Below are 13,252 nucleotides of genomic sequence, written 5' to 3'. Positions count from 1 at the left end.
CTAATTGCTAAACAGCTAACAAACTATTTTGGCGGGTAGGAGGCCGCGGTGGTTGACCGCTATAGATTCTCCATTAAAAAAATTTGTAGGAGGAGAAAAAAAATCAGGACTCGTGAGCAATAGGTGTAGAATAATTTTTTTTTTATTTATAGCCTAAGTCGCCTGTTATCCGGGCGACTTATTAATATAACCATTTCTTGGCCAACTCAGCATAACGGCTACAATCCTAGTCAGCATAAGTCGCCGTTTAATCGAGCGATTTTGCCTATATTTAATTTTTTTTAAACAGATTTAAATTATTAATATAATTTTTAATCATGCTTATTCTTAAAATTTAATCTCTTTTGTAGTAGTATAGAAGTACAATTTATCGTTAAAAAAATAAATTGTCAAAAATTTAAAGACGTATAATAGTATAATACAGCCCAAATGCGTCCAACACGGCGGCAGGAAAAACGAAAGGTTGAGGGAGGTGACCAGACCGCGCTTCCTTCACATTAACGCCTCAAATATGTTTCTTCTCTCTGTCTCTCTCTCACCCCTCTTACCTGAAAGCTGAAGCGAGTCGAATAGGCGACTTTCTATACCGCGCATCATCGCTGTTGCGCGCTTCTCCATCTCCACTGACGACGCAATCGCCGCCTTCGGTAGAAATTCTTCGAGGGCCGCGCTGCCGATTTGTCTTCGAGAGGGTGGGAGGTGAGATTTCAGTTCTGAAGACTTAAACTGTCCGCGAGTTCTCATGTTCTGTCGATTTCTTCTTTTCGATAGATGTGCGCCGACTCAGGCTTCTTCTTCTGGGATTATGATTATTGTTTACTACTTCTGATACAGTTTGATCTGATCTTAGGTCGACTGTAGTGAAGGTTAGAATAGGGTAGAAAACCGTAACCTAAAGAAATTTCTCATCTGTTTAGAAATTTACTGCTGCTTAACTACTTTATGAAGTTCGAAAACCAGCCTGGCCATAATTTACGTTCAAGCAGTACTAGGAAATGGTAGTTGATTGTGTTCCACCTTTTCTTAAATTGGATTATTGTTGCACGCGACCTGTAAAGACAAGTAAATTCTAAAATAAGGTTTTTTTGGTGTGTATGATGAAATTTCATATTACGTGCTATCTTCTATTACCCAGTAGGGGTAAAAAGGGTTTCAGCTTCTAGTTGATTCATTTGGATTTGTAACTATTTTGGTTAAATCTGATAAAACAGAATCAGTTAGGGACGATACATGATCACTACGGGAGAAAAGTGGCTGAATTATAGAAAGACCATATTCTCTCTTGCCTGCCAGTGATTTATAGTAGTTTGCATTATCTAATGGATGCTTGGCATCCGTAGTCAGATGATTTCAGTTTAGTTTTTGACAGGAGTAACAGTAAAGATGGTAGTTGTGGTACCCTCCATCACTTAAACTTTCGCTTCCCCTTTCTGCTACTTTTGATCTTGCTTCAACTTGCTATATTACTTTTCAAGTTTTCAGATGCCCCAATTGTTCATCCTAGAAATGCTTGACATTCATCTTTGTTTAGGATTTTCCTTGGGACTTGCCACGCTCTTGTTCTTGCATTTGTTGACTTCTCCCTAACTTCCAAGTGACGAACACTTCTATGATGATGGTCATGTTGGTTTTCTTTTTGTTTCTTCATTCAATATCCTTAGGATCATGAGCTTCATGGAGATCATGCCATCAGGTGATGAGTTGCTAAGAAACACCATTAAAGTATCTCAATTGACAGACATAGAACTTAAATAATAGCATGCACCACAACTCATCATCAGGGGTTGTTTTCATGAGTAGAGTTGATTGATGATGCTTTGTATTTCATTTAAGTGCTTTATAATTGAACTTTAGTCTTTGTACTTAGGTTGATATGCCGATGAATCAAGAAAGCCTTATTCTTGTTTTAACTTTTTCTTATAAAGGCCTTTCAACTTCTTCCAAGTGGACACATAAGCTTATGTAGATACAAAAATGAGAAATACTATCAATTGTTGTTCTTCTTTTGGCAGCAAATCCTAACAAGAAGTCTTCCATGCCATGAGTCCATATGCTTTAGTTAGCACCTTTAGTTCAAATCATTCTTGCATTCTGTATCTACATTGTTTATATGCACATAAGAAACCAACCTTGTTCCGATACCAATTCTTAGGTTTGTAAGAGCAAATGCATAATACCTTTTACATATCTATTCATAAATAACAACAGAAAAGCAGACCAAAACAACTAAAGGAAATAATGTTTTTTAGTGGAAAGCCCAATTACAAATGCTACAAGGCCATGCCTAACCAATTCCTTTATATGATATAATGGTATTACAATTTTACCTTATCAGACTACCAGATGATTATAATCAAAATTCTTTTCACCAAAGTGGACAGCAAGAATGAACTTGTTGACAACTTTGATCAAATAGTCTTGATCACCACATTGATGGATGACGCCTTCACTTCTTGTGGATCGTATGAGTAGTACCTTATCATCTTGAGCGGCACCATCTTTCTCACTCTGTTGCAAGTCATGCTAGCAAATGAAAGTAACTTCAAACTCTCCTACCACACACTACTTGGTATTACTAAGGAAGTGTATTAGTTCCCCTAAATGAATTAGTAATTACAAAATACACAAGTCTTCCACTGCTCTATGTGAGCATGCATTTATGAACACGCGATAGCAACCCATGAAATAACTCCTTCACTTGGGAACTCCCAAAAGATGCTTAGGAATTCATGCAATGCAATAAATTCATATGCATGAATCTTCCTCGTATGGCGGGTTTTCATATGCATTTGTCATCCTCACATGGAGGGATGAACCCATCTTCCTGCCCATTCTTCTTTAATTCTTATTAATTCTGATGTATTTCTGCATATGAATTACATGCTCAACTATGCTATCCCTTCATGCTTTCATGTGAATGGTAATTAGGGTATGCACTCTTTTATCTGAAAAGTGTTTGATATTTGATATGGATATATGTTTTATCTTATCCAAACAAGTTTTTAGACAGTTTCTTTACTTCTATTAGAAGCCATCATTGGGGCAGATGATGCAATAGCTTTGGTTAACTTGGACATTTTGTATTTTGTTATTTATATTGATGGGTTGATTTGATTGTATTGATCCTACCATGATTCTAAAAGCTGTAAGCTTGCTACTATATTAATATGTTACAAGTTCATTGTTCTTGAAAGTGTGATTCAATCATCAAATTTGTAGATATGCTTGCTAATTTTCCCAATCTCTTAGTTTATGAATTATAAATTTAGTTTTGTCATCATAGCATCTCCCAGCAACATGATTTTTTTGTTTCTGTTTTTGAATTTTGCCCTTTAAATTCAGGAAACGGGCTAAGATGACATTGTCTTTTCTAACCTTATACAATCATTTGAATTCTCATTGCTTATGAGTGGCAATATTGTTGGCAGATGTTTGTGTGCTTATATTGATTCCATATTGTTTTTTTTTTTTAATGAAGATTCAAGGTATTTCTGAGAAAGAGCAGCATTAAAATAAATAACTCATGTCGTGCTTTGCATGCTGTGGAGAAGAAGATATTCACAGTGCACCTGTTAAGGGGGGTGCTTTTCCTGCAAGCCAGACAGCAGGTATTATTTTCTACTAATTTGTTACCTTTGCTGTGTGGAATTCTTGTTTATTTGATGCAGGTAATCCTTGCTATCTTTATCAATAATTAGTTCAGAATTCTTTCTAGGGAATGCAATTGTTACATGGTAACATCTTTAATGAAAATGGTTCTTTTGATGAAGTGGAACAACTATTAACTGCACTTGTACCATCCTTTTAGTTCTACAGAAGTTGAATTAGTTTAATAATTTTCTTAGTAAGGTAGAAGAGTTGAGGACGCCCGAGGTGCCTACAGTGGCAATAACCATAGCTTTGTTGTGTGTGTTGACACCAAGGTCCTCCAACGTGAGATAACTACAATTTGGCACCTTACAAAGGGAATGACAATTTCTTATATATATATATTTTTCAGTTTTGGTTTGTCTTTGTGTGCTATTCATGCTTATTTTTGTTCTTGTTTGTGGATTGAGTTCTGTGGAGTGGTGCGCTTTAAGGACGTTGTATACGTGGAGAGAGAAATTATGATGATTTAAAGTTCTTTGTAAACGCAAGTGTTGCTTTGTTCATCGAATGAAATGTTTTTTATCTTAAATTAACTTTAAGATCAAAACTTTAATTGTATATAGTTGAGCACTATCTGGCAAATTCTATTCATTCATTGCTTTAGTTCTGAAGCCTAATGGGCATTATGGCAAATCTAGGGACCAGCTGCAACATAGAACAAACCAACCAAAGGCGTTTCCATTCTTGTTTTGTACCAATCGCTTAATTTTATGTTTATTAGATATGCATATACCATTCAAAAGGGATAGGGCTAATGATGATGTATCGTGTAATCACATACAGGCAATGACGGATCTTACCGCACATCTGATCCTGCCCCGAAGGGTGTTCAAACTGTGAAAGTGCAACCTATTGAAGTCCCCGTAATTCCTGTAGAAGAAATAAAAGAAGTGACTGATAATTTTGGGAACAATGCTTTGATTGGAGAGGGCTCGTATGGTAGAGTGTATTATGGTGTACTAAAAAATGGTAAAGCTGCAGCTTTAAAGAAATTAGATTCCAGTAAACAACCGGACCAAGAATTTCTTGCCCAGGTGACTATCCCAATTGCATGAAAGCTATTTTCTCAAATTTTTATTTATGCGTCCCTCAAAAAAATGTTTCCTCAGGTATCAATGGTATCAAGATTAAAGAATGAAAATGTTGTTGAGCTGCTTGGATATTATGTTGATGGTAGTCTCCGTGTCCTTGCATATGAGTTTGCAACAATGGGATCTCTTCATGATATTCTTCATGGTAAGCAATAATCATGTATTGAATGCGTTCAAGTATTGTGGATTTTAATTGCTATTATCGTATCATGTTTGTGAGTGTGTAAGTAACTGGAAGTTTCGAATTATTATGTTAGGGTTATAATTTTTAGATGGGTTGGGTGTATTTTTATAACCGCACAATCAATTTGCACTTATAAATTGAAACTAAAGCAACGTCAAGCCTTTATCCCACTATGTGAGGCCAGCTGACACTTATAAATTGAAACTAGAAAGAGGAATTTTATTGAAGGTACACATTTTTATTACTTGCTTATGATCAACTAATTATTGACTTATCATAACTTATGCTAATAGATATAATTGATAAGAGGATCAGTCTCAATTGAACTTTAAATTAATTTCACCTTACTAAAAATTGCCAACTTAATTTTAAATATTTAAATCAACTGAATAACAATAACCATGCCATTGTGAAATCATCAAGATTGTGGCAAAACTACAAACCCTTGAATGTTCCAAACCACATGTTATGGCTTGCTTATAAGAATACAACAAAGCCGCGCATTTAGAGACACTTGAAGCTTATAGTACCCATGCACTTGCAAAGGCCACCAGGGTTACCCGCAACTCATGAATGCCACAAGCATCGGCTAAAAAAATCACAGCCGTTGTCTGCAGAAGTTAAGAATCTAAAACTTGCACATTTTTTTATTTTTTATTTTTTTTCTCGGCTTTCAACAACAAATTGTAAATGCAGCTTTCACTAATAATTGAAGATAAAATGTCGTTCATCATACCCTCAAATTTTTGTGGGAATTACCTACACATTTAAATTAAGATTGAAATTATGCCTACCAAATAAACTAACCTAAAGCTAAGAAATACAATTTTGTTGGCCATCATTTATGTCATGTTCTTTAAGTACAAAAATGACAAATGAAATGTACCTTAGGTCCTTAACTATTGAAAAGAAAATACATAAACTAATTGCACATAAATTAATGATTTATATGATGCTTTCGATGACAATAAATTCAAAGATTGTCATTCCCATGTTTTGATATGCATTGACTTCTTATATGAGATTTTGTTTATCCTATATACCATGCAACAACTAAGAGCTAATATCATATAATCTCCACGTGGCAGGCCTATGTCATACTCTGTTGAGCCTATAAATTATTTCATAATATTTTCTTGCATTATAAATTTTTTAAAATTGACTTCAACATCTTCCTTCGAATTTGGCATATTTATTGTCTAATCTAGTCGATTCTCTCATATTTTATCAATCATTCAATCAAATTAAGATATTATATCTTTGATCATGACTTCATATCTAAGTATAAGTTTCTATTTTTAACGAGTCCTTTGAAATTAGATGTTTCTATTTTTAAGGAGTCCTATGAAATTAATGGTGGTCCTCAACCCAAGAAAGTTTTTTGACTAATTGGATAAAATATGGGTACAAGAACTATGGGATTGATGTGATAGAACATTGGACGTTATTTTGATCTTGGTCTTAAGTTTTGATTCAGATTCAATTGAGCTCAATATGAATGAAACTCATTAATATTTTTGGTTGGTTTCTAGAGTTTATATGATAGGTTAAATTTTCGATAAAGTTTTAAATGAAACTCGAGAATTTCATCCGAAGCTCATAGATTTTGAGGGAAATGTAAGTAATTAAAATTAAACTAGAATTCTATCACTGCGCCCATCAAATTTCATGTCTTATAATTTGAACCTCAATTACATAATCGTCTTATTTGATAACTTGTATATATTTTATAACATTTTATATAAAAATTATATTTAAAAATATAGACAAAATTTAATCTCGAATTGATGAAACTATCAAGATTACCCTAATTGAGTTTTATGATGGACCAAAATTGAGTTTTTAAAACCTTGATTTTGATTACTAAATTTTGTCAAATTTTTGATTGGGTATCCATGTGCTCAAAGCGAGCAATAGATTTCTGGGTATGATTTTTGTGGATATTTGGATAGATCAACTATTTTGTCCCTATAAATATGGATACATCATCTATATTCATTTGGGTTAACAATATCAAAATTTGTACTCTAAACTTTACATTTGATTAATTGATCGAACACAAGAAATTTTGATGGCTCATGTATGATTTTGTTAAAAGAAGAATTTAAATTCCTTCTTTTTGTGATATTGACTGGTACATGTCTTTTGTCTTCATCACCTTTTCTCTATCAAGCATGATTTAAAAATGACAAAAAGTTGGGATTTACATTAAGCTCAATTATCAAAAGGTGAGAATTTGATTAATGTGTACAATCAGTCGAAAGAGGTTTATGTAAAAATATATCAAATGATCAATAAAATAAATATAGTTGAAGTCCTTATAGAGAAAACATTATCTTCTCCTCATATCTATCAAACATATAACAAAAAAAATAATCATTTGTAGTTAAATATGATCCTATCTATGAAATTATAGTGCATTACTGCTTTTTAAGGATGTATTAGATATTAAATAAGATTTTACTTGCAATATAAGTCTGAATATGATTTTGTTGTGTACTCCAAATTTGCATTTATATTAGTGCATATTATTCTATCTACATTTAAACAACTGTCAAAGCCCGAATTTGAATTTTAAAATTGAGTTTGAATCTAAACCTACATTGGAAACTAAAAATTGCAATTCAAAATGAACCTACAGTAATATTTGAACCCATAGTAGAACCTGATGTGAATTTGAACTCTCAATAAAAAATGACTCTTCGTTATTGGTGAACTTAAACGTCTAATAGCTTGGATTTCAACTTGAGCTTTTGTTAGAGTTCTAATTTATTTTATAGTGGGAATTTGAATTTCCCATAGAAAACTTTGGATATGAAACTAACTTTTAAAAGCTATTGAATCTATTCCTGACTGTATAGTTGATGAGTCCAATGAGCAAATTGATAAAGTAAATCATAAAATGATTGTAAACAACTTTTGCCACCCACTAAAGATGATAAATAAATTTAACAAATTGATTACACATTTAATTAAAAATCTAACAAAGGTATGTCTAAAAATCAGCTTGAATATGAATATCTATAAATCATCATCTTTAGTACTTAAGTAATTTGGGTTAGTTTTCTTAAGGAGGTTGTTCATATTATAGTCATTTTATAGTTTTCTTGGTTTGAAAGTAGACCTGTCAATATTGGACCCGACCCGAAAACCCGACCCGGAATTTTCGGGTTTGGGTTGACCCGAACCCGAAACGGGTCGGGTTCGGGTCCGGAAAACCGACCCGTTTGCAAAAACGGGTCAACCCGACCCGTAACCCGAAATTGACAGGTCTATTTGAAAGTATTAAAAATGATATTTTTTATTAGATTTAAAGGATAATTTGACTCCTAATGGGGCACAATGGAGATAAATGATTCATATAATTGATCCCATGTAGTAGGATAAAATCTTTTTGTTATTGTTTTTGTTGTTATATTTTGTAGCATGTATATTTTCATTTTTTTAATCATCTCATCATATAGGAGTAGGTTATAAATTATTAATAGTATCCCTTTGGATGCATGATGACATCATAGTGTTTTCATTATTTATTTCATATTATTTGTATGATTTGCATAACGTGTATGCATGAAGGGATTCCTAGAAAACTAGCTATTGATTATGATAATTAGAAGATTATTATTGATATGAATATGAGACATGGGGAATTCAAAGTCGGTGACAAGGTAATGGTACGTGAAAATTATGGACAGCTTTTTATGGGGATTTTTAAAGAAATTATTGCAAGAAAAAGAAAGGAAAATTTAATAAGATGGTGGTAAGATCTATCTGCTATGCTTTATGATGCAAAATGTTGGTCATTAAAGCAGAAGCATAAAATTAAGTTAAGTATTGCATAGATCAGAATGCTCAGGTAGATGAGTGGCTTTACACTTAGAGATAGAATATGAAACGAGCATACACATGAAAAGGTTGGAGTAGCTTTAGTGGTAGATAGAATTAGAGAGAGTCGTCATAAGATGGTTTGATCACATAAAATGGTGGCTTTCCGAAAACCTTGTTAGGAGAGTAAATGTATTAGATCCAACCTATGTTAAGAAAGGTAGATGTAGACCTAAAAAGACTTCGTTATAAAGTTTTAAAAATGATGTATTTTTTATTAGAATTAAATGAAAATTTGACACTTTATAGGAAATAATTGGAGAAAAAAGATTCATGTTGCTAACCTCATGTTGTTGTTGTTGTTGTTGCAAGAAAAATGAAGAGATATAAAGCCATATAACACATTGGATAAATTCTTATGGAATAGAACTTTGGAGAGGATCTGGTAGTATTCAAATCTTAAATGTATTTAATTCACCTTATTGGATGAACTTATCACTAAAGCTATTGATCTTTTTTCTTTCTGTATCCTTGTTGATTCACATCCATCACCTTATTCAATAAATTTGGTCCTTAGGCTTAATTGGTTATCTTATATGTAGGGATTCTGTCCACTATTGATGATGGATAACATAAGTTTGTTTTTTGCAATGCGATGGTTGGTTTATGTAGAGAAAAGAATCAAAATGGTCCCTTGACTCTATGAAAGACCAAAATAGTTTCCAACTATATTAAAGGATTATTTTGGTCCCTCAACTTTTTAAAGAGGAATTGAAATAGTTCCAACATGAGACTATTTTGGTTCCTTTTTAAGGACTTGAGAGACTAAAATGATCTTTTAATATAGTTGGGGATCATTTTAGTCATTCATAATGAGTTAAGGGATCACTTTGGTCCTTTTACTGTTATGTATGATGATTTATGGGCTGGCTTGTAGGAGCACAAAAATGTTGCCTAAATTGGCATAATAATTATTCAATTTTCAATATATTGGTGCCAAAAGTTTTCTAAGCCATGCAGATTGATGTGGAATCCTCGTCTCTACAAATTAGTACTACTATGCTCTCTCATGACTGCAATCAATGACACTTTCTTTCAACTAGCAGTAATTTATTGGGATGTAGCGATATGCAAGAAGTTATTAATGGGATTGTTGTAGTTTTTGCCTTAGCCGTTTATCTTTCAGGGTTGTGATTATATGGGATCTTTTGTTCACTAAAATATAGCATCAGAATGGTAGTTTCCTACTGTGGCTTTCGGTCGGTAGTTCTTTTGGCTAGCACAACAGCAACTTAATTTTTTTAGGAAAGCCAAGAGTTCTTTTTGCCTGGAAAATTTGGAGCTTGTGAGATCTTTTGTGTGAAGTATTGAAACCTATTATATAAGATGGGATCTTTACAGATTTTAAAAATTTATAGTTTTTGAGTCTTTTTTTGGTTATAAATAGTACCTTTGATTTTGACGTACGTAAACTTAAATGAATATTGATAGGTAAAGTAAATTTAATTTTCTTTAATTCTTATGTGTATTCTATTTGGTCGGTATTCTTTGAGCCTTTTGTAGGTTTCCTTCAACCGGTGTGAGGCATGGAACTTCTATTGGGTGATTTCTATTATTGTTCTTGTTATCTTCTTGTTTAATGGTGTTTGTGTGTGTGATTAAATTTTTTTCAAATGTGATATATTTCATTTATTTTTATAGAATGAATTTTGGCCATTACAAACTTCAATGTTTGTTCATTATTTTTCTTATGATATGCCAAATGTTTGAGGTTATTATATTATTGTTTGAAAGGAAAGAATTGTCTCTATTATTTTTGAATGAAAATGACCAATTTTGTGTAAAATCTAAAGTTGTCACAATAGATCGTGGGTTTTTTGTGTTTTCATTTTGCATCTCATCCCAGTTTACATTATTAAACTCAAACCATAACCATTCTACATTATAAAAAAAAAACTACAAGTTGTTAGCCTAGCTTAATGCTAACCTAAACCTTCCGCATGTTTATTTTCTGTATTCTTCTTTGTAGATTCTTATATTGTTTTAATTGCTGGATTATGTTACTGTCTTAATACTGTTAGCGTGAGGGACTTAATAGTCCTACTGAACGGCAGAGACAATCTGACTGATGGCTTGCTTACACAGGGCGCAAGGGAGTTAAGGGTGCACAGCCAGGTCCGGTTCTCTCATGGACTCAAAGAGTTAAAATTGCTGTAGGAGCAGCAAGAGGGCTTGAATACCTACACGAGAAAGCTCAACCTCGTATTATTCACCGAGATATTAAGTCTAGCAATATACTACTTTTTGATGAAGATGTGGCAAAGATTGCTGATTTTGATCTTTCCAATCAATCTCCTGACATGGCAGCTCGTCTGCACTCTACTAGGGTTCTTGGAACTTTTGGATATCATGCCCCAGAGTAAGTTTTTTTGAATTCTGGTAGCAGGATCGTTTCAATTTTCTGCATAGCTTACCATGTGTTTTCTCATATCTTCTCTGTTGAAGTAATTCTGGTTATAATATGCAATGGGATGTGGCAGGTATGCAATGACTGGGCAGCTTAGTGCTAAGAGCGATGTTTATAGCTTTGGAGTTGTCCTTTTAGAACTATTGACCGGTCGCAAACCTGTTGATCATACATTACCACGGGGCCAACAAAGTCTCGTCACTTGGGTAATTAGTCTTTTCTCTCACTCCAGTTCCTTCTAAATCTAGAATCTAATATGTTATTTTCCCTTGGATAATATGTTTGTGCCTGATGTTCAGGCGGCACCAAGGCTTAGTGAAGATAAAGTTAGGCAGTGTGTTGACACTAGACTAGGAACAGACTATCCCCCCAAGGCTGTCGCCAAGGTAATTTTCATGTGCTTCTGTCCTTGTGTTATGCGATTCTTCATTGTGTTGTGGATGATGGACAATTTTCCTTTGATATTTTGATAGAAACAACTATTCTAATGTTATTTCTTTGTTAGAAGCAGCTTACTTCAGCTGATTAATCATATTTGAATTATCCCTAATAATTTTAATAAAAATGAATGCAATTATTATTATTGCTGATAATACTGGCTGGTTGCCAAGCTGCCTCAATTGTGATTTCATGCAACCAGATCCCAAAAAATGCTCTCTTGATAAGAACTTTAGTTACCCTACCGATCATGCAATGGAACTAGGGGTGTTAATGTTTGACACGACATGAAAACCCGTGTCGAACCCAACCTGGAAATTTCGGGTTAGACCCGACCCAATTTCAAAATGGGTAGGGTTCGGGTTCGATCCATTTGAAAAATTGGTCAGGTTTGGGTTGACCCGATGGGACCCAGCAACCCGTTTGAAATGAGATGCTCGAGACTCCCCGCACCTGCCCCGGCTGCCTGCGCACCTGCCCGCGGCTGCCCGAACACCCGTTGAGGCTGCCCGCGCTTGCCAACGGCCGCCCACGCGCCAGCGGATGCCCGCGCGTGCCCGCTCGCGTCCGCTCAAGGCTGCCCTCCTCGGTGCTCGCCGTCCCGTCCGCCCGCCGCCTGCAGCCCGCCGTTCCACCGTCCCACCGCCTCCAGAAGCTCAACCGTGTCGGGTTGAGTCAACCTGGCAACCCTCTGGGTCGGATCCTGGTTCGAATTTCCAACCCGTTTACATACCCCGGGTCGGGTTAGGGTCGACCTGTTTGAACCCGGGTCAGTTCCGACTTCGACTCGAACCCGACCCGAAACCCGGTTTTGGCACCCCTAAATGGAACTATGGGTGTCAATTTAGAACTTTTTAAAATTTTGTTTCTGCTCAAGTATTTCGTTCATGAAATGTATATTATCTTGACCCAATTTAGTTGTTTTTAATAATGTCTAATATTATTTGCATGTCAGTTTGCTGCCGTCGCTGCCTTATGTGTACAATACGAAGCTGATTTCCGGCCGAACATGAGCATTGTTGTAAAAGCTCTGCAGCCTCTTCTAAACGCTAGGCCAGGTGGACCATCTGTTGAATCTTAATGATTTTGTTTGTAATTTATCCTCCAAGTTCCAATTGCTTTTTGCTGAACCTCGCATGCAGCTTGTTTGTTTAGTAATTTTATTGTCGTACAGTAATGTTTTCTTTTTCATGATCTGGAAATTGTTTGGACTTAGATTTGTTGTAATTTTGAATTGCATATTAATATAATTAAAGGTATTATATCAGGAACACTTCATGAATTCTTAAATTATCATTCCTTGATTGCAATTTAATTTCTAATCCAGATTTACACCAATTCTGGTTTGTTAACATATTGTGAGTGAACACTTCATGAAAATCAAGCTCGATCTTATTTCTATTTTTATCTGATTTTCGCATCTCAACTGAGATCCCTGATCCTTAAATAGCCGGAACTCGGGATTCTAAATCTACAGATGTTAAAGGCTTAGCGCAGCCGAAGAAGAGCAATTAGCGTGTAGAAGAGCTAATTGCTCTTCCGCTAATACGATGTATTTTTCCTATTGGTAAATTTGTTGAAGTTTTATTTGGTCCG

At 34.6% G+C, this 13,252-nt stretch overlaps 1 protein-coding gene across 1 annotated transcript; it reads left to right on the top strand.

The window, feature by feature from the left end:
• The first annotated feature begins 522 nt into the window (after window positions 1-522).
• Window positions 523-12,929, top strand: LOC110115444 (pto-interacting protein 1). Its single transcript, XM_020848667.2, has 8 exons — window positions 523-699; window positions 3,479-3,608; window positions 4,435-4,685; window positions 4,761-4,887; window positions 10,897-11,170; window positions 11,292-11,424; window positions 11,518-11,604; window positions 12,612-12,929. Exons 2-8 carry the CDS (start codon window positions 3,524-3,526, stop codon window positions 12,735-12,737), a joined length of 1,083 nt encoding a protein of 360 aa, XP_020704326.1. The 5' UTR covers window positions 523-699; window positions 3,479-3,523; the 3' UTR covers window positions 12,738-12,929.
• The last annotated feature ends 323 nt before the right edge of the window (window positions 12,930-13,252 follow it).

This window comes from Dendrobium catenatum, unplaced genomic scaffold (assembly GCF_001605985.2).
Source record: "Dendrobium catenatum unplaced genomic scaffold, ASM160598v2 fragScaff_scaffold_1483, whole genome shotgun sequence".
In the NCBI taxonomy this organism is placed as follows: domain Eukaryota; kingdom Viridiplantae; phylum Streptophyta; class Magnoliopsida; order Asparagales; family Orchidaceae; genus Dendrobium; species Dendrobium catenatum.
The sequence above is the reverse complement of the archived record's forward strand: the minus strand, read 5'-3'. Positions and strand labels throughout refer to the sequence as shown.

Bases quoted from the DNA above. Each gene is read 5' to 3' on its own strand.
- LOC110115444 (XM_020848667.2), top strand. From the start codon at position 3,524: ATGTCGTGCTTTGCATGCTGTGGAGAAGAAGATATTCACAGTGCACCT. The intron at 4,686-4,760 runs GTGACTATCCCA...ATGTTTCCTCAG, and splicing joins ACCAAGAATTTCTTGCCCAG to GTATCAATGGTATCAAGATT. The intron at 11,425-11,517 runs GTAATTAGTCTT...CCTGATGTTCAG, and splicing joins AACAAAGTCTCGTCACTTGG to GCGGCACCAAGGCTTAGTGA.